Consider the following 27,897-nt stretch of genomic DNA (forward strand, 5'->3'; position numbering starts at 1 on the left):
TATACACCTAGTTACACAGTAGTGAGGGAGATCCCTATAGGCCAACACTATACACCTAGTTACACAGTAGTGAGGGAGATCCCTATAGGCCAACACTATACACCTAGTTACACAGTAGTGAGGGAGATCCCTATAGGCCAACACTATACACCTAGTTACACAGTAGAAGGGTGGTATTAATGTATGTAACACATTAACTCTGTCCCTACATGTCTGTCTTTACCGAGATACTCTTACTAGTGAAACCACACTCTCTAACAACGTGAAACCACAGTGTGGTAACTTACTAGTGACACCACACTCTCTAACAACATGAAACCACAGTGTGGTAACTTACTAGTGAAACCACACTCTCTAACAACGTGAAACCACAGTGTGGTAACTTACTAGTGACACCACACTCTCTAACAACGTGAAACCACAGTGTGGTAACTTACTAGTGAAACCACACTCTCTAACAACGTGAAACCACAGTGTGGTAACTTACTAGTGAAACCACACTCTCTAACAACGTGAAACCACAGTGTGGTAACTTACTAGTGAAACCACACTCTCTAACAACGTGAAACCACAGTGTGGTAACTTACTAGTGACACCACACTCTCTAACAACGTGAAACCACAGTGTGGTAACTTACTAGTGACACCACACTCTCTAACAACGTGAAACCACAGTGTGGTAACTTACTAGTGAAACCACACTCTCTAACAACGTGAAACCACAGTGTGGTAACTTACTAGTGAAACCACACTCTCTAACAACGTGAAACCACAGTGTGGTAACTTACTAGTGAAACCACACTCTCTAACAACGTGAAACCACAGTGTGGTAACTTACTAGTGAAACCACACTCTCTAACAACGTGAAACCACAGTGTGGTAACTTACTAGTGAAACCACACTCTCTAACAACGTGAAATCACACTGTGGTATGTGCACTCAACAATAATGTTTCTCCTGGTTACAATAACCTCATTGTTTCCCACAATAGGCTGATCATGAGGAGTAATTTGCTTCTGAGCTCTAACACAGGGAGAGTTTACCACAACCCATTAGAAAATTACAAAACACAAGCGTTTCAATGGGGCATATAACGGTAACACACGTTTCAATGGGGCATATAACGGTAACACACGTTTCAATGGGGCATATAACTGTAACACACGTTTCAATGGGGCATATAACGGTAACACACGTTTCAATGGGGCATATAACTGTAACACACGTTTCAATGGGGCATATAACTGTAACACACGTTTCAATGGGGCATATAACGGTAACACACGTTTCAATGGGGCATATAATATAATATAATATATATGCCATTTAGCAGACGCTTTTATCCAAAGCGACTTACAGTCATGTGTGCATACATTCTACGTATGGGTGGTCCCGGGAATCGAACCCACTACCCTGGCGTTACAAGCGCCATGCTCTACGCCATGCTCTACCAACTGAGCTACAGAAGGACCGCTATATAACGGAACACACGTTTCAATGGGGCATATAACGGTAACACACGTTTCAATGGGGCATATAACGGTAACACACGTTTCAATGGGGCATATAACGGTAACACACGTTTCAATGGGGCATATAACGGTAACACACGTTTCAATGGGGCATATAACGGTAACACACGTTTCAATGGGGCATATAACGGTAACACACGTTTCAATGGGGCATATAACGGTAACACACGTTTCAATGGGGCATATAATAACACACGTTTCAATGGGGCATATAACTGTAACACACGTTTCAATGGGGCATATAACAGAACACACGGTGAGCCCATAGAAATAGAATCCAGATATTCAAATCAGTCAAATGTCATGGTGATGATGTAATATTGAGGTTTACGCCCCCTTGCCAACTCACCAATTACAATAATGCACTTGACAGACGAGTCAGCTCAAAGTTCAAATCGGAGGCTAATAATAACCACAACATAGACTACAGGGAAGCTTGTCAATGCTGGTAATGATGTTTTGTGTTGTATTATCGTGTTCACTGATGCATGAACCAACCATTTGTTAGGATCAACTTTTCTGTCTCCCAGGAACTTGTTTTTACGTCCCTGTCCTTCTATAGCAGGGTTTCCTCACTCTGTCATCAGAACCCCGAGGGTGCACTTTTGGGGTCCGGAGGATCGAGTTTGAGAAATGCTGCTCTACAGTATTTACTAAGTCACCTATAACATAGTGCTGACACAACTACCATATGGTTATGGATGAAGACTCCTCATGAAAGTAAAATAACCGTCATAACCGTTTTTAAAAATAAAACGTTTTGTGTGGAACGAACAGCTGACTGAAGACGGGAAGGCCGGGCATTCATGCAGTTGAGTCTGTTTTGGGCTTAACATGGACTCTTTAACAACATGATGAAACTTTATTGCTCCTTGCTGAAACAAGCAAACTAGTCTCGGTTGCCTAGGCAACGGTCTCCACAATGCAGCAGCAGCACATAGAAACAGAATGAATAGAACAGGCTTGGAACCTCTTAACACTGGCAATTTGACTGTCAAACTCATGGGTACACTCAATAATTTCTATGGTAATGTAGAATGTTCAATCAAATTATGTTAACTGATGTGGCTCATGAAATGGAGTGTATTTTTTGTCATTTCAGTTGAGTTGAATCAACAAATTTTAGCACAGATATTTACTTCCTGTTTTGCTCCTCTTTGCTGGTTTGGGGCTATTTTAACGGTTATTACGGTGACAACGGTCATTTGACTGGCCAATTACCATCATCCAAAATGCCATGACTGTCACAGCCCTACAGTTATAACCTGTTAATGAATCATGTTATGTTTGTATGTTTGAGAGTCAGTGATGTGAGATTCCATGTGTGCAGATGAGAGCCAGTCAGACTGACGGGCTGTGTAGATTGAATAATCACATCAGACACACACCCCACACCCTATCAAGTAGTACATTTCAGAGGTGGGTGTTTGCCTCAGACAGCAGGCTTCAAGAAAAGGCCTAGGACTACACTAATATAACTCCTAATGTGACTGGAGTGTAGGTTACAGTGTATTATTACTGATGCTGCCTGAATAATACACAGAAAATGGCATTGTTTAATTAATGTTAACTATGGACTTAAAATATATTATTATTAGTGACCTCTTGAATAATACTGATTTTTCTATATTCACTGAGTGTATACAAACCAGACAATGCATTTAAAAGCTAAACAGAACTATCCAAAGTGTAATGCATCTGTCCCTTTTACATATCAAATCATATATTAAGGAAGAGTTATGATGCAGAGATTACAATGGTAATTCAATGCGGTTAGGAACAGTCAGAGTTAAGGAGAGGAACACCTTCCTAATATTGAGTTGCACCCCCTTTTGCCTTCAGAACAACCTCAATTTGTTGGGGCGTGGACTCTACAAGTTGTCAAAAGCATTCCACAGGGATACTGGCCCATGTTGACTCCAATCCTTCCCACAGTTGTGTCAAATTGTCTGGATGTCCTTTGGGTGGTGGACCATTCTTGATACACACAGGAAACTGTTGTGTGAAAAACCCAGCAGCGTTGCAGTTCTTGACACACTCAAACCAGTGTGCCTGGCACCTACTACCATACAGTACCCCGTTCAAAGACACTTAAATAGTTTGTCTTTGCCCATTAGCCCTCTGAATGGCACACACACACACAATCCATCTTTAACCTGTCTCCTCTCCTTCATCTACACTGATTGGATTTAACAGGTGACATCAATAAGGAATCATAGTTTTCCCTGGGATTCACCTGCTCAGTCTGTCAAGGAAATAACAGGCATCCCTAATGTTTTGTACACACAATGTATTTTATGTGCTATATATCTTAGGCTATATTATTAATTTAGATTATCAATTTAAATTTGATTCCATATCATATATTATTCTCGTTATTATTAGCATATTATTATTATAGCTTGTGGTAAAGTAACCACATGCTTCTGGCAACAAAAAAAACAAGTCTGATTTCCATTGGATGGTTTGAACGGGCCTATGAACTATAAACACATCAATACTGAGGGGGAATCTATTCCCGCTTCCCCCTCCCTTTTCGGAAGCCTATATGAAGTGTCATCAACTACGCAACTCAATTAGCCGACCCATTGATGAAAATACAACCGACAGGCTACAGGGGAAAAATAGACAATTCCGAAAGTAAGAGAAAGAGATCGGGATTATTTGTGTATTAGTAGGCCTATTGTACTGTTAGACAATTACTGCACTGCTGGAGCTAGGAACAAAAGCATTTCGCTGCACCTACTTTAACATATGCTAATCTGTGTACACATACACAACAAATACACATGTATTTGATTTGAAAGAGATGCACCCCAGACAATGAAGCTTCTAAAAGGTTGAACATTTGGTCTCCGACACACAAGAACCACCCGCACTGTCCCATATTCTGGCCTGTCAAACTGCTCTCTTTGAACGATAAAACATGCTGTAGTCGTTGGTTATTCTTTTTGATGTAGGCTAACCACCGCAGAATAGACCCAGCATCCCGCCACTTCGTCATCACATGGGTTTTATATTCAGACGACTATTTTGTTCTCAATGTTTATTTTTTAATTTTTTACATTAGCCTCATGTTTATTTTGACTTCGATAATAATAAATAATAGGCATATAGGCAAAATATTATAAATGTTATAATACATGTAAAATAATGTATTATAATAAATTATAATATAAATAATAACAGGCCTACATTTAATTAAAAAGAGTGGTTTAAATAAAAAGAGTGTGAGAAAATACATGTGGGATAATAAGTTGTTTATGATAGTCAGACACATCACAGTAACAAAACTGAGTAGTTACCACTTGTCTCGACAATTATAGTAGACAATTATAGCAAGCATCGGGGATACAGGTGAGCTTTGCTTGCATTGTGGTGCTTCACTTTTGACCGTTTAGTGTCACACAGTCACACACGAAATACAATAATATGACTTAAATAATACAATAATACACCTGTCGGCACTAAAGTAATTAGTCTAATCAATAACAAATACTCCTCTTTTGACTGAGATGTAGATTTTGACGACGTGAATCAAATAAGTCTCCTCTTAAATTAATTGTAACATAATTATAACATATTGTTAAAGTGTAAAGGTATTCTACATATCAACCTTAGAAATAATATGGCAATGCTTTGAAAGGATTTCTCCAGTGATGATATTAATTTACATAGCACGTACCATTATAGCGCAGGGAGATGTGCCAACTCTCTCAAAGACCCATTTTACTTTAAAAATTCTGCTTCCAAAAAAAGTGAGAGAGAGCGAGAGGGAGAGAAGAGGGCGAGAGAGCGCGACTCTGTTTTTTCTTCGGTGTTACCGGAAGCAAAAACAAGTCCTTTAAACAAGTCGGCCTGTGGCCCAGAAAACGGTCTTTGAAAAAGTTAGTCTTCTCTTCTGCGAGAGAAAAGGAAAGGAAGGACAGCGTAGCAGCAGACTCCCTACTTCCCCTAGTGATTCTGGATTCTTCTTTTCACTTGTTAGCACAAGTTGCATCCATCGTCAACGCTCGTCGACGGCCCAAGAAGTTCGGGAGATGTTCGAGTCCAAGTCCTGCTGCCTTCAACACCGAGCAGTGAAAGAAAGTTCTGCAACTAATCAGTGACGTGAGAGAGACGCCGAACCACCAACAAACGTCTCACAAATAGGTAAAATAATGTGTGGACGGAGATAAGATAGAAAGTAAGTTTGTGTTTATGTATTTTCTCCACCTTCAAAATAACAGCTCTCTGCTCCCGTTTCCAAAATGTGTATCCAAACTAACACCCCAATCTCTTCGTCCAACTGTCTGTCTTCTCGTTCTGCTTTCCCCTTGTCCCCCTCTCTCACTCACTCTTGATCCACAATCGGAGAGTCCCCTGGTCCCACGCCTCCTCCTCCTCAAAGCGTACGAGATGAAAGAGACGTCTTCAAAATCGTTATTGCATTGCCGAGATACCAAAATGCCTACACCGCTGCAACAAAGACCTGTCGAGAAATCCTCGTGTAAAATGCTGCCTACTGATGCGATAGCCGTAGCCTACGTTCCAATATCAATACTGATAGCGGTTTATTCCCCAATATCAGCGACACAAAATGAGGTTAATGTCCCTTTAAAATGGAATAAGAATGATGGCAGTTGTATAGCCTTATTAGCGTCGGGGCCGGTCAGAGCGATCAGCCGGTCGTGGTCTCGAGGAAGCGTCGAGTTGGTTGAATTATTAATAACGCGAACTGTTCGCAGTCTGTCGCGGGGAGCAAGTGGCCAGGGTAGCAGCTGGGGGTTTAGGAGCATTATGCGGGCTCGGGCTAAATCACGGGCAGCGGGGATTACGGGCTGCCTGTACTGTCTTGCGCTACCGTTACCAGCCGCAGAGGAACGGAGAGAGAAAGAGGGAGATGAGTAAAGGATAGAGGTGTCAGGTGTAGGCTAGTGGAATAGTCCAGGTCAGGACAGGTAGTTAGTTCAACTTGGAACTTTGCCCTGTGTTTCATAGTGACATTCATGAACTGCAGTCGATAGAAACCTAATAACTATGCCAACATTCAAAATAATGACGTATTTCTAGGTCATTTGGGTCAGCGACAGTTTCTAAAGTGGCCAGAGTGCGCGGCCTTGCGCGGCCTTTGGCAGTGCCACACATTTGGTGAGATGAGGCAGCGCGCGCTCCGAGGCCTTCCCAGACGTTCTCATAAAAACGCCTCAAAGTTCCGAGCCTATAGAAAATGATATGGAATATGTATGGATCATGGATGCAATAGCAATTGAATTTGGAATATCCCACATTGGAATATATAAAAAAAGGTTATGGATAGAACCAAAAATAGTTCTATGCTTACTTCATATACGGCACCCCTTAAGGTTCTAGAACCGAAGTTGGTTCCACATAGAACCCTATATGGAACCAATTTTGGTTCAGTGAAGAAGAACCCCTGGGGTTCTGATCAAAGAACCCTACAACACGGTTCTATATAGAACATTTATGGGTGCCATATGAAGCAAGCAATATAACCCTTTTTGGTTCTATCCAGAACCTTTTTTTCTAATAGTGTATCACAGAAAAAAAAGTTGACTATCAAGACACAAGCTGAGGAAAGTTTAGGCCATCCACCTAAGTTTATTTAGCTAACAGGTGCAGGACAATTGATGTGACATTACTGAATTCAGGAATGGAATTTAACCCATGCAGTTGGGTTTTAACACATAAATGGTTTATTGTTCTGTGTCTGTCCTGCGTGGCTATTCTTTTCGGGAGTTCGTGCAGTTTTTCAAAAGGTTATATAGGACTGATATGCCGCTCATTTGCAGTCATAATCAAATTTGCAACGCAGGTTGAAGACACAAAACACACACACACACACACACACACACACACACACACACACACACACACACACACACACACACACACACACACACACACACACACACACACACACACACACACACACACACACACACACACACACACACACACACACACACACACCACAAAAAGGCCTCCCCACACGCGTAAAAAAAAACAACAACTTCTAAATAGGCTATTTATGTATTTTTGATTAAAAAACGATAATCCCTTTTAACGATAAATGTTCACTGATTTTGTTATTATTTTGAGGTTGATACTATCCGGACTCCAATCTGGAGCTGGTCAACCAGACATGCCACATATAGCTGGAGCTGGTCAACCAGACATGCCACATATAGCTGGAGCTGGTCAACCAGACATGCCACATATAGCTGGAGCTGGTCAACCAGACATGCCACATATAGCTGGAGCTGGTCAACCAGACATGCCACATATAGCTGGAGCTGGTCAACCAGACATGCCACATATAGCTGGAGCTGGTCAACCAGACATGCCACATATAGCTGGAGCTGGTCAACCAGACATGCCACATATAGCTGGAGCTGGTCAACCAGACATGCCACATATAGCTGGAGCTGGTCAACCAGACATGCCACATATAGCTGGAGCTGGTCAACCAGACATGCCACATATAGCTGAGGCCTAAGAAATACAACCATCAACATGGGTGGGGACCAATACAAACAATACATTGATTTTGATACGCTAAATATATCTTTCTTTATACGTTGAGGTCTAATCTTTGGTTTGTTTGAGATGAAATAATCTGGAGCTATTCAATCAGACACGCAATGACATTCCTGCAGCACATCACATCAGGAGTAACATAACGGCGTGATGAATTATTGAACATTGACCTCCCAACGCATTTGGCCTCATCTATTATTCATTAATTGAATTATGATTTAAGTTATCATTTAACACGAGAGGGTTAAAAGGTGTGGGGGGAGGGTGGTGCGGGAGAAAGTCTGTCAAGAACGCAACAAAACATTTCCCTCAAAGTTTATGCTCTGCTTTTGAACATAAGAAATAGACTGCAGTGTATTGAGGAGTGTAGCCTGGAAACGAAAGACAAACAGAGTTTAACTTAATCCTCGCACAGTTAGGCCAGTTATTTCCCCTAACTCATTTTAACAAACAAAACAAAAACATTGTGATAAATCTCTCTCAAATATGTATATCTTTGGCAACATTATTTTACCATGGTAATATTGATTTTCACAGGCCTTAGACAAATGTTCTCTCTGAAGCAATCAAAATAGAATGGAGATTCCAAATTCCAATCGTTTCTCTTTTGCCGTCTGTTGTAGGTCATTTCACCGATAGAATATAGCTTACCACAATAACAAATATGAAACAATAAGTAGGCTAATAAATACAACTTCGATCACTAAATAGCATGCAGGGTAGGCTATGATGATATATTGACAATAGGATCTTAGTTGTGAAGATGAGATGACCCACTGTTTATGTATCAGACCTATGAAAATGTCACTTAGTTTAACTGTTAATTGTAATAGTCTATCAACTATAGCCTTTTTTGGAATAACTATACACAATTTTATTTTCAAAATATGGTGTCCATTTAATTATCTAGGGCAAGTCCTTATTAATTCATATACAGTATTATTTTATAACAAATGATTTGCATACTTCCCAAAGCCTACAATAAGGGCATTTAATTATTTTAATAATTCATTTTCAATGCATTGGATTTTCATCGTTAACTGGCACATAGTGTTTTATAAGATATTTCAGTCTTTTTTTATCATTCTTTACAGAATTTCGAACATAATATTATATTTCACACGCAGGTGCTAATTGAGAAGCTGCCTCTTTGTTGACACAGTAAAGTATATCTACGAATTAATATTTTTATATACTCCATCGTTACAAATTATATTTCTTCATGGTCACAATATCAATTTAGCATAACCAGTTTCAATTTAACCCCCTAGAAACCGGTTTGACAATAGTTTTCATTTAGCAAACAAATTTATTACTGTTACACATTTCAGAAGAATAATGACACATCTAAAAACGAAAAATGACTTTTGTTCAACAAATATTTAAAGGTTAAGAGTTGAGGAACCGAATTTACCTCCAAAGCAATTTGTCATGTGTGATATTATGGTTAATTCTCATGGTCCTTTTTTTAACACTTATCTATTATTTTCTATCCTTTGTATTAATTGAAATAAAAATAAATAAAAATACTAAAAATATGCACAATTCTAGGTATAATAAAACGGTTCAGAAGAAAATCATTTTAAAGTAAAAAATGTGGCAATCAATTCGTAAAATATTCCATCTGAAAGATAAACACTTTGTTGAAAATAATATTGTTAAAAAATGTATATTGCATTAAGACTAAACGAACGAAGAAAAACGAATAATGACGAGCTATATCGAAAAATGTTCAGTATGACGATAAATGAATGCAAGAACTTGGACCAATAGGACTGGATATGCGTGCAGTATCGGGGCTATAGAAATGCATATAAAATAGGAACCTATTATGGTGGTAAATTCTGCAGTGCTTTGTGCACGAGGGCACTGCAATGAGTCGGACTCTTGTCGCATAGCCTATATTAAAATAAATAAATACTAAACCTCTGTCACATGTGGAAATAAACACACTAATTTCAATGAAAAACGTAGTGAAATTTCTCTCAAAAATATGACAACTGACAAATTAATAATTAATAACTATATATTTTTTAAGTGGCCAAGGCTTGTTGATGGCATGCATACACGCGAAGCTGGCTGTCCTATATTCACAACTCAGTGTGGCAGGGATGAAACTGCCCTCAAAATTGTATTTTCATGATTTGACAGTAGAATCAATAATTATAATATATTGTAATCTAGGCATAATATAATCTATTCCTGCAATATGGAGTCTCCATGCCCCCCTCCAGTTTTACCCTGTTCAGTGGCTGTTGCTGTAGGTCCATAACCTTTGTATTATAGTAATCATTCCCTATTTTTATGTATATGTGATTAACATTATTTACTTGAAACTTGGTAGCTGAAAACTATTTGTTTATAAAAACATTGAAATAATGTTTTTAAGATGTTGGGATAAAGTCAGAAATAAACTAATTGGGATTTGCTTGATTTGGTTTATCAAACACTATAGGCCTGGGCTAGGCCGCCTAGCCAAGAAGAGAAAATAACACTAAGACTGTAAGCCTTCAATGCTGGTAAAAACGGCTTCAAATAGTTTGTTTTCACTTGGACGGAGACAACACGGGGCCAAACCATTCTCTTAAAAAATATCGAAATAATACTATGTTCCAGGGAGTTAAAAAACAAACATTTGAACTGTTGTTGCCGTGCCGACGCAATACGGCCTAATTGTCTCCACACAGCAAGAGCAAAGGCAAGCCTTAACGCGAGCCCTCTACGCGTCAATTAGAGGAAGCTTTGGACTAATTAAAGGTAATTAAGGGTTAGCGGTGCACAGCGGTTACCGCAGCCCCCATCTCTCGCGACCGCATTGTTTTAAGACCAGCCATTATGTGGGCTATGAGTCTTAAAAACCTCACTGGCTGGAAGCTCGAGTGACGGCGGTATATGGAACGATCAGAGCGGAACGTTCAGCTGGGACCCTCTTTCAACTTCTCTGGCTCTTTATCGATTAGACAAATTAGTTCTGGAAGAAAAAGTTATGGGATAGGTGGCCTGTAGTTCTGAAAAAACAAGGCACAACATGTTATTGCAGCATAGAGGGCAAGTGTCAGTGTTGAGAAAGACATATTTCTATCACCTTTCCTAAAAGGATGTATTAATCACGGAATTACATATTCCCTCACACCCTCACACCAGGAACGGGCTCACCACTTTGCTCATCATGTCATTTAGTATAGGTGAGCAGTTGAACAATATAGATCCACACTAATCTCATCCAGGTGTACACACAGATACTCAGCCCTCAAACTGGGCCTTCGGTCAGGGCATCTTCTATCTAGAGTTCGATGGACCTACATATCGATGGACCTACTAAGAGCAAACGTAAAACACACAGGAGACCAAACGGATATGAGGAGATATGATGACTGCCGATGTGGCCTTGACAAGAGGTCTCCGACATACAGAATCCCCACCCTGACATTACAGATCCATACAGACACGGTCATGTTAGCAGGCCTATCTCAAAATTCCCTCAAGCAATCAAATCAAGATAAAGACAAGAGTTCAGCCTTCAACATTAAAACCCCAAACCGAATCTGATCTGCCTAGCAGGCCTATACTGTGTTCCTCCTCTGTTTGGGACTGGTCAACAGAGCTGTGAGAAGGGAGAAGTGCCATATCCCACACAAGGTCGTTCGTCCCAAATGGAACACTATCCCCCATAGGGCAGTGTTCAAAAGTAGTGCACTACACAGGGTTTGGGTGCCATTTGGGGCGTACACAAGGCCCTGGAACACACAAGGGCCTGTTTGTCTGCAGGCTGAGAGGGAGAGGGGTTTATTCTAGCATCACATTGCGACTGACTGAGTGTTGTCTAGCATTACAAATCTCACTCTCTGGCTGGATGGAGTTTGGACGGCTTTTCTGGCCATTTCTCCTTTTCTCTGTCTGCATCTCCTTTACAGCCTGACAGTGAGAGTAACGGAAAAGAGAGGGAGGGAGGAAGGGGGAAGGAGAGAAAAAACAAAACAAAGTGAAACAGAGGCACTACTGGCCAACCAAGGGTTGCTAGCTGCCCCCTGGCTGGCTGACCAACAGGCTCTCACAGTCTCTTTACAAGTTGTTCCAAACGTGTTTAAGGTTAAGTTTAGGCATTAACTCAGAATTTTCCAGGTTAGGGTTAAGTTTAGGCATTAACTCAGAATTTTCCAGGTTAGGGTTAAGTTTAGGCATTAACTCAGAATTTTCCAGGTTAGGGTTAAGTTTAGGCATTAACTCAGAATTTTCCAGGTTAGGGTTAAGTTTAGGCATTAACTCAGAATTTTCCAGGTTAGGGTTAAGTTTAGGCATTAACTCAGAATTTTTCAGGTTAGGGTTAAGTTTAGGCATTAACTCAGAATTTTCCAGGTTAGGGTTAAGTTTAGGCATTAACTCAGAATTTTTCAGGTTAGGGTTAAGTTTAGGCATTAACTCAGTCCCAGGTTAGGGTTAAGTTTAGGCATTAACTCAGAATTTTCCAGGTTAGGGTTAAGTTTAGGCATTAACTCAGAATTTTCCAGGTTAGGGTTAAGTTTAGGCATTAACTCAGAATTTTCCAGGTTAGGGTTAAGTTTAGGCATTAACTCAGAATTTTCCAGGTTAGGGTTAAGTTTAGGCATTAACTCAGAATTTTCCAGGTTAGGGTTAAGTTTAGACATGAACTCAGAATTCTTAAGGTTAGGCATTAAGTCTGAATAGTTCATGTAAGGGTTAAGGTTTGGGACAGGCTGAACACAAAAATCAACAACAACTTTCTATCGCTGGATTCGAACATACAACCTTTGTCACCAGAGGCAGATGCTTACGCCCATCCTCGTCCACAACACCCTAGCAAAACCCAAACCTACTTGAAGGTAACAGTGCTGTTACCCCTAGTGGTCTTTTCACATGTCAGCTCCCGACCTCCTCAGACATGGATGGACATCGAATACTGATTTGTGTCCCAGGTGACCTGGCTGGGCCTGATACAGTTAGGTTTAGAGTGTATAAAGGATGTCCCCATCGCTGTGAGACTCAATACCACGTGGCTGTGAAACTCCACTAAACCCAATACACAACTAATACTCAAAGGCAAAAAAGTGAGTTGAGTTCCTGGTTGCTAGATTTCTGGTTACAGGACCAGGGGTTGAAAACGGAACACACCTGGTAATGACAGGCCTGTCCAGGCTGGTACAGTCTGGTTGGACCGGTGCTTATCACCTACTGCCATGGGCAGCTCTGTAAACCTGAATAGATACTAGGAGACGCAGGCTGTCGCGTGCGCTCACACACACACACACACACACACACACACACACACACACACACACACACACACACACACACACACACACACACACACACACACACACACACACACACACACACACACACACACACACACACACACACACACACACACACACACACATACACACAGGCGCACAGGCGCACAGAAATAAATGATACACACACACAGACAGACAAACAAACAAACGATAGCCATGCACACACACACCAGTACATCACTGGGCCAAGCTTCCTGACATCCATGATCTATATAATAGGCGGTCAGAGGAAGGACCAACAAATTGTCAAAGACTCCAGTCACCCAAGTCATAGACTGTTTTCTCTGCTACCGTCTAGGACCAAAAGTCTCCTCAACAGCTTCTACCCCCAAGCCATAAGACTGCTGAACAATTAATCCAACGGACTATTCACATTAACCCCCCCTTTGTTTTTACACTGCTGCTACTCACTGTTTATTATCTATGCATAGTCACTTTACAAATGACCTGGACTAACCTGTACCCCCGCACATTGACTCGTTATTGTTATGTACATTTATTGTGTTACTTACTTTTTGATTGATTTGATTTTTTAAACTTTCGTTAATTTAGTAAATATTTTATGAACTATTTCTTGAACTGCATTGTTGGTTAAGGGCTCACAGTAAGCATTTCACTGCAAGGTCTACACCTGTTGTATTTGGCACATGTGACAAATAAATGTTTTATTTGATATAAAAACATTCATACACCGAAATAGAACCACAAGATGCACTCATGCACAGACACCTGCCCCTGAAATGGAGCAACCGAGCCATCGACAGCGGCAGTGTGTACCTCAGTAGGCTTTCTAAGTAAATACTCCCTCCCATTAAACAGCCATAAACTGTTTGCAAACGTGACACAGGGCAGAGAAACCAGTAATTACACCTCTAAGTCCACATGTTGGTCAAAGGAGGGGATGGAACACACAAACCGTCTTCGTTTCAGCCGTGAGAAAACAAGCTAATTAACTAAGCAGTGGGCCGGGTCAGTTAGAGTTAGCTTCAGCTTCTCTTAGCCAACACAGTTGTTGTTTGTAAAGAGGACTGGTGCAGTGGAGGGTCTACTGTGTGTGTGTGTGTGTGTGTGTGTGTGTGTGTGTGTGTGTGTGTGTGTGTGTGTGTGTGTGTGTGTGTGTGTGTGTGTGTGTGTGTGTGTGTGTGTGTGTGTGTGTGTGTGTGTGTGTGTGTGTGTGTGTGTGTGTGTTAAAGAGTGTGTGTCTGTCTGTGTGGTGTGTGTGTTCGGGGGGGTGCTCTGCTCCCCCAGGAGAAAAAGAGTGGACTCCTAATCTGTTTTCCTGGCTCTTCTTTAAAGGGAGAGCACGACACTAGAGACACTCTCTGATCTGCTGCCCCATCCCTCGCTTTCTCTCTCTCTCTCTCTCTTTCTCTCCTCCATCTCTCCATCCTTCTTGCGGTCCCTTTAGCTTTTACCCCTGCTGTTTTGGCCAGTGTGTGTGTGTGTGTGTGTTCTTTTCATTCTGACAGCCCCTCTCCTCTCCTGATGCCGTAGCTATAGAACTGTGACGCCATCATCACATCACTCACTTTTGATTAGTTTTCCTTCCAATCTGTTTTCTATTACAACAGAATGCATGTATGTACTGTGTAAAGCCATAGGCTGTCACAGTGCTTAGTCTTGTGTAACCAGACAAGTGTGTCTCTGAATATTGCATATACTCAGCTGTGACCAAGATTATAATGCTTTACATTGTGTGGTGGTAGCTAACTCACCCATCCACTGTTAATGTGTAGCTAGAATTAGCGACCACCTGGTAGGTTTAGTAATGTTAAAAATTAATAATAATTCATGATGCCACTCATTTAGCGGTTTGGATGACTCACTTACATTTATATTTAAGTCATTTAGCAGACGCTGTTATCCAGAGGGACTTACAGTTGGTGCGTTCATCTTAACTAGGTGGGACAACCACATATCACAGTCGTTGTGAGTACGTTTTTTCCTCAATAAAGGACCTATCAGCAAAATCAGAGATTGGGGGGGTCGGGGGGGGGAGTCAAGTGTAAGTGTTAGTTCAGGAATTCTGAATATAATTTTTATTTGAGGTGAGGAGGAGGATTATTTAAGATACTCTGGAAACTGAAATGATCTCGCCCCAAAATGGACGCCGCCCGTCACTCGATGGCCACCATTTTGTTGGCTCTAGTCTGTTTTCGGCACTTCTCGTGTATAGCTTTTTGGATGAAAATATTTTGGATGAAACTACTCTGTCTCTGTGTCCCACTCCTTAGATGACTGCTTGTCTTCTTATTGGTTACGGTTTGTGTATTTTAAACTCTTCGACCAATGAGAACCAGGCGTTTGACATTTCCCTCCCTCTCTCTGTTTCCAGGGGCTTCCTGTCTGTGACCGGGGGAGACATGGGCGCTGGCCATCACTTTTACTGACTCTACTGGGAGAGAGTGAGAGCGAAAGGGGGAAGGGGGGGTAGATAGGCAGAGCGAGGTAAGGAGAGAAGGAGAGGGGGAGAGAGAGAGAAGGGAGAGAGAAGAAGAGTGCAAAAGAGCTAGAAAGACAGAACATTAGAAAAATGAAGAAAGATAAAGAAAGATGGAGGGAGAAAAAGACAGAGACAGGCATGAATCTGCCTGGATTTTTGATCCTGCCTGGGCAGAACTCGGCTGTGATCACAACATTAATATTCATGAACTCGGCTCCTCACATCCCAACTCAGACCCCCTCCCCACACCCTCTCCCCCACCACCCTTTCTCCCCCTCACCCAATCCCACTCCATTGGGTGGCAACACTTGGTAGTGCCACATGGTGAGACAGCTGTTGCAGGCCAACATGGGCATCTGTGCCCACTACAGAGAGAGAGAGTTCAGGCGAGGAAGGAGGCAGGCGTGGGGTGGCATCAGTTGGGCCAGGGCAGGGAGAGATAGGCCATCAGTTGGGCCAGGGCAGGGAGAGATAGGCCATCAGTTGGGGCAGGGCAGGGAGAGATAGGCCATCAGTGGGCCAGGGCAGGGCAGGGAGAGATAGGCCATCAGTTGGGCCAGGGCAGGGCAGGGAGAGATAGGCCATCAGTTGGGCCAGGGCAGGGAGAGATAGGCCATCAGTTGGGGCAGGGCAGGGAGAGATAGGCCATCAGTGGGCCAGGGCAGGGAGAGATAGGCCATCAGTGGGCCAGGGCAGGGAGAGATAGGCCATCAGTGGGCCAGGGCAGGGAGAGATAGGCCATCAGTGGGCCAGGACATTGAGGGCAGGGAGAGCAGGGAGAGAGGGAGATGACCCTGATGCAACCTGAGGCCTGGACTGAAGGAGAGATAAGGGAGAGAGAGGGGTATAATCACCCAATTCCAGCCTGTATGGGGAAAATTAGAGAGATGGAAAGAGAGGGGGGTAGTTGTGCCATAAGCATCCGATGCCAGCTGTGGGTAAAAGGTAGAGTGACAGAGACATTGAAAAAGAGAGAGGGGGGGAAGAGGGAGAGACAGGGAAAAACAGAGCGAGAGACAGGGAAAGAGAGAGAGCGAGAGACTGGGAAAAAGAGGGAGAGAGAGGGAGAAAGAGACAGGGAAAAAGAGGGAGAGAGATGGAGAAAGAGACAGGGAAAAAGAGGGAGAGAGAGGGAGAAAGAGACAGGGAAAAAGAGGGAGAGAGAGGGAGAAAGAGACAGGGAAAAAAAGAGCGAGAGACAGGGAAAGAGAGAGACCGAGAGCGAGAGAGACTGGGAGAAAGAGGGAGAGAGAGAGAAACTGGGAGAAAGAGGGAGAGAGAGAGGGCATCACAAGCATCCCATGCCAGCTTGTTATGGGTGAGAAGTAGCACCTGTCCTTTAAGAGCAGAGCGGAGCATTAGCATGATAAAACCATCCATACTCCCAGTCCCATGTGAAGTGTTGAGTTCTCTCAATACATACACTAACAACCCCATCCATTCTCTCTCTCTCTCTGTGTCTTTCTCTCATCTCCCCACACCCCCTCGCTCTATCTCTATATCTCCCCCTCTCTCTTCATCCCTCTTTCTCTAACACCCCAACACCTCCCCATCCCTCCCTCCCTGATATCTACAGAGGGCATGGGACCATTCCCAGGGTGATTATCCCATGCCAGGTGCCCCCTCCTCCCCCTCTCCTTTCCTCACTCCCTCAGCCCCACCACACACCCTTGCCATTTCCCTCTCTCCCCCGAGCGCCAGCAGTGCTCCCCCCAGTGGCAGTGCCAACGTGGGCAGCCTCTGCCTTGGCGGTTCCTGGGCCTTCTGGTGCCCCAGATAGGCCGTGTGTGAGTGTGTGCGCAATGGGCCAGCCCTATGTGGGCATCGCCAGGCCTTTAAACTGTGTCAATGCTCCAGATGCTGAGAGAGACTGGGATTAGAACAGGCGGACAGGCATCCGTGTGGACACACACACACACCAACATTAATATTGTATTAGGATCCCCATTAGCTGTTGCGAAAGCAGCAGCTACTCTTCCTGGGGTCCACACAGAACATGAACCATGACATAATACAGAACATTAATAGACAAGGACAGAACTACATACATTTAAAATTAAAATATACATGCTTTCATACATTACTGCCTTCGTAATCATGTGAGTCATAATGCTACTGAATGCCAGTGTAACACACTAAAATGCCTTCGTAATCATGTGAGTCATAATGCTACTGAATGCCAGTGTAACACACTAAAATGCCTTCGTAATCATGTGAGTCATAATGCTACTGAATGCCAGTGTAACACATTAAAATGCCTTCGTAATCATGTGAGTCATCATGCTACTGAATGCCAGTGTAACACATTAAAATGCAATAACAAGGAGATGAGTTGCAAATAGGCTGACACTTTTGGCTAAATTCCCCTGATGTGAATGAAGCTACCTTGTTTCTATAGTTACCACCCGTAATGGGTATCCTGGGGTAAAGTATAGACTTTTTACAGTTACCACCCGCAATGGGTTTCCTGGGGTAACATGTCATCTCTTAAATTTGTAGGCCTTTTGTTACAGATACCACCCGCTATGGAATTATTTAGGTACAATGCAACATTCATGAAATAACCAGGCCTTGAATCTTGAGCCTTGTTACAGTCTATCACCCTTAACGGGTTAGCTGAGATAGTGTAATGGGCTGCAGTCTATCACCCTTAACGGGTTAGCTGAGATAGTGTAATGGGTTGCAGTCTACCACCCTTAACGGTTTAGCTGAGATAGTGTAATGGGTTGCAGTCTACCACCCTTAACGGGTTAGCTGAGATAGTGTAATGGGTTGCAGTTAGGGTTAGCTGAGATAGTGTAATGGGTTGCAGTCTACCACCCTTAACGGGTTAGCTGAGATAGTGTAATGGGTTGCAGTCTACCACCCATAAAGGGTTAGCTGAGATAGTGTAATGGGTTGCAGTCTACCACCCATAAAGGGTTAGCTGAGATAGTGTAATGGGTTGCAGTCTACCACCCTTAACGGGTTAGCTGTGTAATGAGTCTAGGTTAGTCTACCACCCTTTAGCTGAGATAGTGTAATGGGTTGCAGTCTACCACCCTTAACGGGTTAGCTGAGATAGTGTAATGGGTTGCAGTCTACCACCCATAAAGGGTTAGCTGAGATAGTGTAATGGGTTGCAGTCTACCACCCTTAACGGGTTAGCTGAGATAGTGTAATGGGTTGCAGTCTACCACCCTTAACGGGTTAGCTGAGATAGTGTAATGGGTTGCAGTCTACCACCCTTAACGGGTTAGCTGAGATAGTGTAATGGGTTGCAGTCTACCACCCATAAAGGATTAGCTGAGATAGTGTAATGGGTTGCAGTCTACCACCCTTAACGGGTTAGCTGAGATAGTGTAATGGGTTGCAGTCTACCACCCATAAAGGGTTAGCTGAGATAGTGTAATGGGTTGCAGTCTACCACCCATAAAGGGTTAGCTGAGATAGTGTAATGGGTTGCAGTCTACCACCCTTAACGGGTTAGCTGAGATAGTGTAATGGGTTGCAGTCTACCACCCATAAAGGGTTAGCTGAGATAGTGTAATGGGTTGCAGTCTGAGAGATAGTGTAATGGGTTGCAGTCTACCACCCTTAACGGGTTAGCTGAGATAGTGTAATGGGTTGCAGTCTACCACCCTTAACGGGTTAGCTGAGATAGTGTAATGGGTTGCAGTCTACCACCCATAAAGGGTTAGCTGAGATAGTGTAATGGGTTGCAGTCTACCACCCATAAAGGGTTAAGGTCCTTGGCTCCCACTGAGGCTTTCATCTCAGCCGTGATCAGAGTTAACAGACATGAACGCAGCAACCTTGAATCGGTTGGAGTTTCCTCCCTTTAAACTTCCTATTTCATGGTATCCACCTCAACAGCTTGTCTTATATTTCCATCTTAATTCCGCTACACCACATTCACACCCAGCAGTGTCCACCAGTCACTAGTGATGTGGGGAGAAAATCGATACAGTTACATATCGGGACATCGTTTTTTTAAACGATAAATCGTATTATTTCGACAATATCACAATATTATTTTTGCGCTCGTTGGCTGTACCTGCACCAGAACAACAGTATTTTTCCTTAATAGCTTGTTCTCCATCTTCTTTTTTAAATAGGGACACAAATGTTTTCAGCCCTCTTGTTTCCATGACTGGTCAAACTCCTGATTTAATGTCTCTCTCTTGTCCCTCTGCAGCAGACATGGTGAGCAATATGTCTGGAACATCGAATCGCAATAAAAATCACAATATTGAACCGCAATACACATAGAATTGTGACAATCGTATAGGCACCAAAGTCTAATGATAATATGGTATTGTGAGGTCCCTGGTAATCACCAGCTCTACCATTCACACTCATAACAGTACATAAAGGTATCAACTCAAGGACAGAACTACATACATTTCAAATACGAATACACAATTGATACACTTAAGCGCAACGTTCCATACATCAACAATACTTCGCTGTACTGAGGAAGGTCCAGACGTCCTGATGTCACTGCACCAATGTTCGTAACACACACACGTGCTAAACACGTAACACACACACACCATCATCCATGAAAGTAAGTTATTGCTACCATTTATGTTAGTATTTACAACTGCTGTGCAGTATCACTGCAGCTTGCTAAAGCATTTGTAATGTACTTTGCACAAATAAGTTAGTTACTTATCAATATAGAGAACATTAATAATTTGAATATAGTGGTTTAAATATATTGCAAGTCAAAAGGCTTTGGCAATGGCGTCACATGGTGTATTAATGCCAGAGCAGCACCTTTGAAAGTGGATTTGGATTACACAGAGAGAGAGAGGGAGGGGCCTTGGAGACCTGACATACACACACCCCTGTGTCCACACACTGGCCCTTTAGCTGGGTGCCAATACCCCGCGGGCATGGAGAGATTGGAGACAAACACGCTTATACATTCAGCCACATACAGTGCCTCCAGAAAGTATTCACACCCCTTGACTTTTTCCACATTTTGCTGTGTTACAGCCTGAATTTAAAATGGATTCAATTGAGATTTTGTGTCACTGGCTTACACACAATACACCATCATGCCAAAGTGGAATTATGTTTTCAAAAATTATAACAAACAAATTAATTAAAAATGAAAAGCTGAAAGGACTTGAGTCAACTATTCAACCCTTCACATAATAAGCTGCATGGACTAAATAATAGTGTTGAATGTGATTTTTGTATGACTACCTCATCCCTGTACCTCACACATACAATTATCTGTAAGGTCCCTCAGTCGAGCAGTGAATTTCAAACAAAGATTCAACCACAAAGAACAGGGAGGTTTTTCAATGCCAGGCAAAGAAGGGCACCTATTGGTAGATTTAAAAAAAAGCAGACATTGAATATCTCTTTGAGCATGGTGAAGTTATTAATTACACTTTGGATGATGTATCAATACACCCATTCATTACAAAGTTACAGGCGTCCTTCCTAACTCAGTTGCCGGAGAAGAAGGAAACCAATCAGGGGTTTTACCATGAGGCCAATGGTGACTTTAAAACAGTTACAGATTTTAATGGCTGTGATAGGAGAAAACTGAGGATGGATCAACAACATTGTAGTTACTACACAATACTAACCTAAATGACAGAGTGAAAAGAAGAAACCTGTACAGAATAAATATATTCCAAAACATGCATCCTGTTTGCAAAAATGCACTAAAGTAAAACTGCAAAAACTTTATGTCCTGGATACAAAGCATTATGTTGGGGGAAATCCAACACAACACATCACTGAGTACCACTCTTCATATTTTCAAGCATGGTGGTGGCTGCATCATGCTATGGGTATGCTTGTCATCGGCAAGGACTAAGGAGTTTTGTTTTGATAAAAATAAACTAAATAGAGCAAAACACAGGCAAAATCCCAGAGGAAAGCCTGGCTCAGTCTACTTTTCAACAGACACTGGGAGACAAATGCACCTTTCAGCAGGATAATAATCACATTTCTAAAAACATGTTTTCAATTTGTGTGTGTAGATGGGTGAGAGAAAATATACGTTGAATCCATTTTGAATTCAGACTGTAACAACAAAATGTGGAATAAGTCAAGGGGTACAAATACTTTCTGAAGGCTCTGCATGTGTACACAGTGACAAGCAGTCATGCACGTGCACGCGCACACACACCAGGATGGTGCTGAACTGTTCTGAAACAGTTGAAGAGCCACATTAGGGGGGGGGAGATAGTGATGACACCAAGATTGTAAATAAGGGTGGCACATGCGCTTGCTGAAATTAGCTAAGGCTGTATACCATATGCAACATCCACAGTCAAAATAATTCAAGTGAGTGAGTGGAAATGTTAACAAGGGCCTCTATCTCTCTCTCTCTGTGTATGTACAGTGGGGCAAAAAAGTATTTAGTCAGCTACCAATTGTGCAAATTCTCCCACTTAAAAGATGAGAGAGGCCTGTAATTTTCATCGTAGGTATACTTCAACTATGACAGACAAAATGAGAAAAACTGTAGGATTTTTTATTAATTTATTTGCAAATTATGGTGGAAAATAAGTATTTGGTCACCTACAAACAAGCAAGATTTCTTGCTCTCACAGACCTGTAACTTATTCATTTAAGAGGCTCCTCTGTCCTCCACTCGTTACCTGTATTAATGGCACCTGTTTGAACTTGTTATCAGTAGAAAATACACCAGTCCACAACCTCAAACAGTCACACTCCAAACTCCACTATGGCCAAGACTAAAGAGCTGTCAAAGGACACCAGAAACAAAATTGTAGACCTGCACCAGGCTGGGAAGACTGAATCTGCAATAGGTAAGCAGCTTGGTTTGAAGAAATCAACTGTGGGAGCAATTATTAGGAAATGGAAGACATACAAGACCACTGATAATCTCCCTTGATCTGGGGCTCCACGCAAGATCTCACCCCGTAGGGTCAAAATGATCACAAGAACGGTGAGCAAAAATCCCAGAACCACACGGGGGGACCTAGTGAATGACCTGCAGAGAGCTGGGACCAAAGTAACAAAGCCTACAATCAGTAACACACTACGCCGCCAGGGACTCAAATCCTGCAGTGCCAGACGTGTCCCCCTGTTTAAGCCAGTACATCTCCAGGCCCGTCTGAAGTTTGCTAGAGAGCATTTTGATGATCCAGAAGAAGATTGGGAGAATGTCATATGGTCAGATGAAACCAAAATATAACTTTTTGGTAAAAACTCAACTTGTCGTGTTTGGAGGACAAAGAATGCTGAGTTGCATCCAAAGAACACCATACCTACTGTATGGCGGTGGAAACATCAAGCTTTGGGGCTGTTTTTCTGCAAAGGGACCAGGACGACTGATCCGTGTAAAGGAAAGAATGAATGGGGCCATGTATTGTGAGATTTTGAGTGAAAACCTCCTTCCATCAGCAAGGGCATTGAAGATGAAACGTGGCTGGGTCTTTCAGCATGACAATGATCCCAAACACAACGCCCGGGCAAGGAAGGAGTGGCTTCGTAAGAAGCATTTCAAGGTCCTGGAGTGGCCTAGCCAGTCTCCAGATCTCAACCCCATCGAAAATCTTTGGAGGGAGTTGAAAGTCCGTGTTGCCCAGCAACAGCCCCAAAACATCACTGCTCTAGAGGAGATCTGCATGGAGGAATGGGCCAAAATACCAGCAACAGTGTGTGAAAACCATGTGAAGACTTACAGAAAACATTTGACCTCTGTCATTGCCAACAAAGGGTATATAACAAAGTATTGAGATAAACTTTTGTTATTGACCAAGTACTTATTTTCTACCATAATTTGCAAATAGATTCATAAAAAATCCTACAATGTGATTTTCTGGATTTTTTTCTCATTTTTGTCTGTCATAGTTGAAGTGTACCTATGATGAAAATTACAGGCCTTTCTAATCTTTTAAGTGGAAGAACTTGCAGAATTGGTGGCTGACTAAATACTTTTTGCCCCACTGTATGTCCTCCTGTCTGTCAGTGAGCAGTAGTTAGTAGTAGTAGTACCAGTCAGTTCTGGAGTGTTAGCCCTCCTATCTAGTTAGTAGTTAGTAGTAGTAGTACCAGTCAGTTCTGGAATGTTAGCCCTCCTACCTAGTTAGTAGTTAGTAGTACCAGTCAGTTCTGGAGTGTTAGCCCTCCTATCTAGTTAGTAGTTAGTAGTAGTAGTACCAGTCAGTTCTGGAGTGTTAGCCCTCCTATCTAGTTAGTAGTTAGTAGTAGTAGTACCAGTCAGTTCTGGAGTGTTAGCCCTCCTATCTAGTTAGTAGTTAGTAGTAGTAGTACCAGTCAGTTCTGGAATGTTAGCCCTCCTACCTAGTTAGTAGTTAGTAGTACCAGTCAGTTCTGGAGTGTTAGCCCTTCTAACTTGTTAGTAGTAGTAGTACAAGTCAGTTCTGGAGTGTTAGCCCTCCTATCTAGTTAGTAGTTAGTAGTAGTAGTACCAGTCAGTTCTGGAGTGTTAGCCCTCCTATCTAGTTAGTAGTTAGTAGTTAGTAGTACCAGTCAGTTCTGGAGTGTTAGCCCTCCTATCTAGTTAGTAGTTAGTAGTACCAGTCAGTTCTGGAGTGTTAGCCCTCCTATCTAGTTAGTAGTTAGTAGTACCAGTCAGTTCTGGAGTGTTAACCCTCCTATCTAGTTAGTAGTTAGTAGTAGTAGTACCATTCAGTTCTGGAGTGTTAGCCCTCCTATCTAGTTAGTAGTTAGTAGTTAGTAGTACCAGTCAGTTCTGGAGTGTTAGCCCTACCAGGAGCCCTCCTATCAGCCTCGGTTGGCACTGCGTTGGCAACAAGCCCTAATTTAGGGAATTAAAAAGCACTAGACAGGCCCTTTGTGCCACTGCGCGCCCGCTTTAATCTCCCCACGCCTCAGCGGGCACCCACAGCACGCGCACACACACACACACACACACACACACACACACACACACACACACACACACACACACACACACACACACACACACACACACACACACACACACACACACACGCACACACGCACACGCACACGCACACGCACACACACAGCATCAGAAGTGGGCACGGTGCCCATATGACCCTGGGCAATATGGAAATGTCCACCAAAACCACTAACTAAGCGCCCAGGCTGCCTCTGGTAGAGTCAGTACACAGTGGGAACACACTCTAATACCATCCCCCCACTGCACTGAAGCACAGAGATGCACAGATATACACACAACACCACACCACACACACCACACCACCACACCACACCACACCACACACAACACCACACCACACACCACACCACACCACACACCACAACACGCAGATGCTTGCACATGCAATGAAATGTATGCATAGTTGTATTCATAGAAAGAGCGAGAGAGACAGACACACAGACACACACACGCATACGCATGCATTATTTCACTGTCTTTTTCTATCAAACACAGAAGTTTGTGTTTCTCTTTGAAGTGTGGGTAAGTGTAACTGCAGTGTCGACGACAAGGCCAATTTCTCATGAGGTCATCCATCACCTCTAATGAAAATGGCAGAGCCTAACTGTCTCGCTGTGTGTGTGTGCGTGTGTGTGTGTGTCTCTCCCTGGGCAGATCCACTGGCGCCTCACTAACCCAGGGAGGAGAAATGGACTGATTTAATTACAGATGAAACACACACACAGGCTGGCTATCACACAGGCAGATTTTTTTTCACACAGACTCACACTCAAAGAGCACAGATTTTAAACAAAGTTCATAAACACACACCTTTTTTCAAGCCAGTCTGTTCATGTTAGCATGTTAGGAGGCTACAATGGGGAGCTGAGTTGGTGCTGACTGGTGTGATGTTGACATGTGTTAAAGCTAAGCTACAAAGCCAAAGCTAACTTAAAAGTGGCAATCAGCAGTTGCTACATCCATTTTTGGACTTAAATATACGTACCGATAGATTTTTGAAGAACACAACGGAAAAATGCCTCATGAGCTTAGTTCAACTGTCATACCACATCAGAACCAAAAATATAAGCGTGTTTTACTTCAATGTTTGCAAACAATTTAAATTGTAAACAAACACTGTATAGCCTCAAAACATGGTTAAACCTATAAAGTTGACATCATGGAGGGTTAGTCCTTGCATCCATAGCTTTATCTGTTAATTTGAGTGGTTACATTTCTCCAGTACCATCCCTCAGCTTTTGACAGAAACAGGAGCTTTGTTATTGTTTCTACTGCTGACTGCTGCTTTAAGTAGCTTCATAACACGACAGCATGAGAGTTACAGCTGAGGATAAAATGATCAGCGTTTGTTCAATCTGTAGTTAAACGGTCCTCTTTGATGGTGAAGGAGGTGAATATCTCTTTGATTCTTGTTACGAAACCAATAACTAGCCTGCTTATATTGTTGCACTCACTAAGTCTAGGGGTCTGAGGCCTAGTTAACTGGTCTGTAACCGGATTTAAGCCTGTAAATGTGTGAGAAATCAGCGTATGCGCCTAGGTGTTGAAGGTTCAATATGGATGGAGTGTGTCCTGGATAGTGTGGTTGTCTATGTTCTAGCACTAACCCCCCCCCCCCCCATATCATTACATTCTAAAGAAGGGCAAACCAGCTGATGATTGGCTCTTTCATTCAGGCTAATTTTCATCCAGAATTTAGATGTTTAAGGCTGTTGGCCAAAACCTTGGCCACTAGGCTAGAAGCGTTGCTCCCTTCACTCATCAATATAGACCAGACGGGGCTTGTCGAGGGCAGATACTCATAGCATAATATAAGGAAACTTCTAAACATTATTCAACATGCAAATCTATATAGCCCAGAGGCCTTAGTGATCTCACTTGATGCAGAGAAGGCCTTTAACAGGGTCGAGTGGACCTATCTGATTATGACACTAGGAGATGAGTTCATCAAATGCATAGGGGTATTTGACACCTGTCCTACTGCTGCTGTTCTCACCAAAGGGGTCAGATTTTACACTTGGACATGGAACCAGGTAGGGTTGTCCAATGACCGTTCTGTTATTAGCTGTGGTAATAAGGCTGGAGGATGCTATAGGTGGGATCCAATAGGAGACCAAAGGCAATAACATTTCTCCATATAATAATAATAATAATAATATAATAATAATAATAATAATAATAATATATATGCCATTTAGCAGACGCTTTTATCCAAAGCGACTTACAGTCATGTGTGCATACATTCTACGTATGGGTGGTCCCGGGAATCGAACCCACTACCCTGGCGTTACAAGCGCCATGCTCTACCAACTGAGCTACAGAAGGACCCATATGTGGATGATGTTTCGCTGCTCGTGTAGAAATTCTATCCCAAAACTTGTAGACCTTATTACCTCTTTAGGAGCTTCCTCTAGGTATAAAGTCTGAGGCTATGACACGTGGTGACTCCCAGGCTGTTAATTCAACAATCAGCCTTTCCAATGGCCTCCCTCTGCTTTCACGTACTTGACTATTCAAATCTCTCCTGTGCTAAAATGCATGTATAGATGACCCCACTCCTGCTCTCTATTCAAAATGATCTTGATAGGGGGTGTTGCCTGCCTCTCTGTCGTGGTTAGGCCGTTCTCACCTTATCAAAATGATCTTGATAGGGGGTGTTGCCTGCCTCTCTGTCGTGGTTAGGCCGTTCTCACCTTATCAAAATGATCTTGATAGGGGGTGTTGCCTGCCTCTCTGTCGTGGTTAGGCCGTTCTCACCTTATCAAAATGATCTTGATAGGGGGTGTTGCCTGCCTCTCTGTCGTGGTTAGGCCGTTCTCACCTTATAAAAATGATCTCGATTGGGGGTGTTGCCTGCCTCTCTGTCGTGGTTAGGTCGTACTCACCTTATCAAAATGAATATTCTCCCTTGCCTGCTATACCGTTTTCAAATGGTCCCACTTTTACTTCCCAGAAAAACCTTTACCCAGTTAGACTGTGCTATCATCATTTTCTTCTGGCCAAGGAAAAGATCTAGGCTGAAGTACAGCTATCTCACTCTACCTACCAGGTTAGCTGGTCTAGCAGCCCCTTCTCTTAAATGTTATCAACTGGCATCTCAACTGAGCTTTATTGAGCTTTATTGAGAGCCTCTTGGCTTAATGGTGAATCAGCTACAATCCCACTAAACGTTTATACA

At 42.6% G+C, this 27,897-nt stretch overlaps 1 protein-coding gene across 12 annotated transcripts in view; it reads right to left on the minus strand.

The window, feature by feature from the left end:
• Nucleotides 1-6,337, minus strand: part of LOC124015058 (nuclear factor 1 X-type-like) — a 170,025-nt gene extending 163,688 nt beyond the window's left edge. For 4 of the 12 annotated variants that reach the window (XM_046329958.1, XM_046329961.1, XM_046329954.1 and 1 more), the window contains exon 1: nucleotides 5,217-6,329. In XM_046329958.1, the coding sequence (XP_046185914.1) occupies nucleotides 5,217-5,219 (3 nt within the window). In that variant the 5' untranslated portion in view covers nucleotides 5,220-6,329. Of the gene's footprint in view, nucleotides 1-5,216 lie in introns of all 12 variants that reach the window. The other 8 variants (XM_046329963.1, XM_046329960.1, XM_046329969.1 and 5 more) reach the window with 6 other exon arrangements.
• Nucleotides 6,338-27,897: the final 21,560 nt, after the last annotated feature.

Source organism: Oncorhynchus gorbuscha, linkage group LG26 (assembly GCF_021184085.1).
Source record: "Oncorhynchus gorbuscha isolate QuinsamMale2020 ecotype Even-year linkage group LG26, OgorEven_v1.0, whole genome shotgun sequence".
In the NCBI taxonomy this organism is placed as follows: Eukaryota; Metazoa; Chordata; class Actinopteri; order Salmoniformes; family Salmonidae; genus Oncorhynchus; species Oncorhynchus gorbuscha.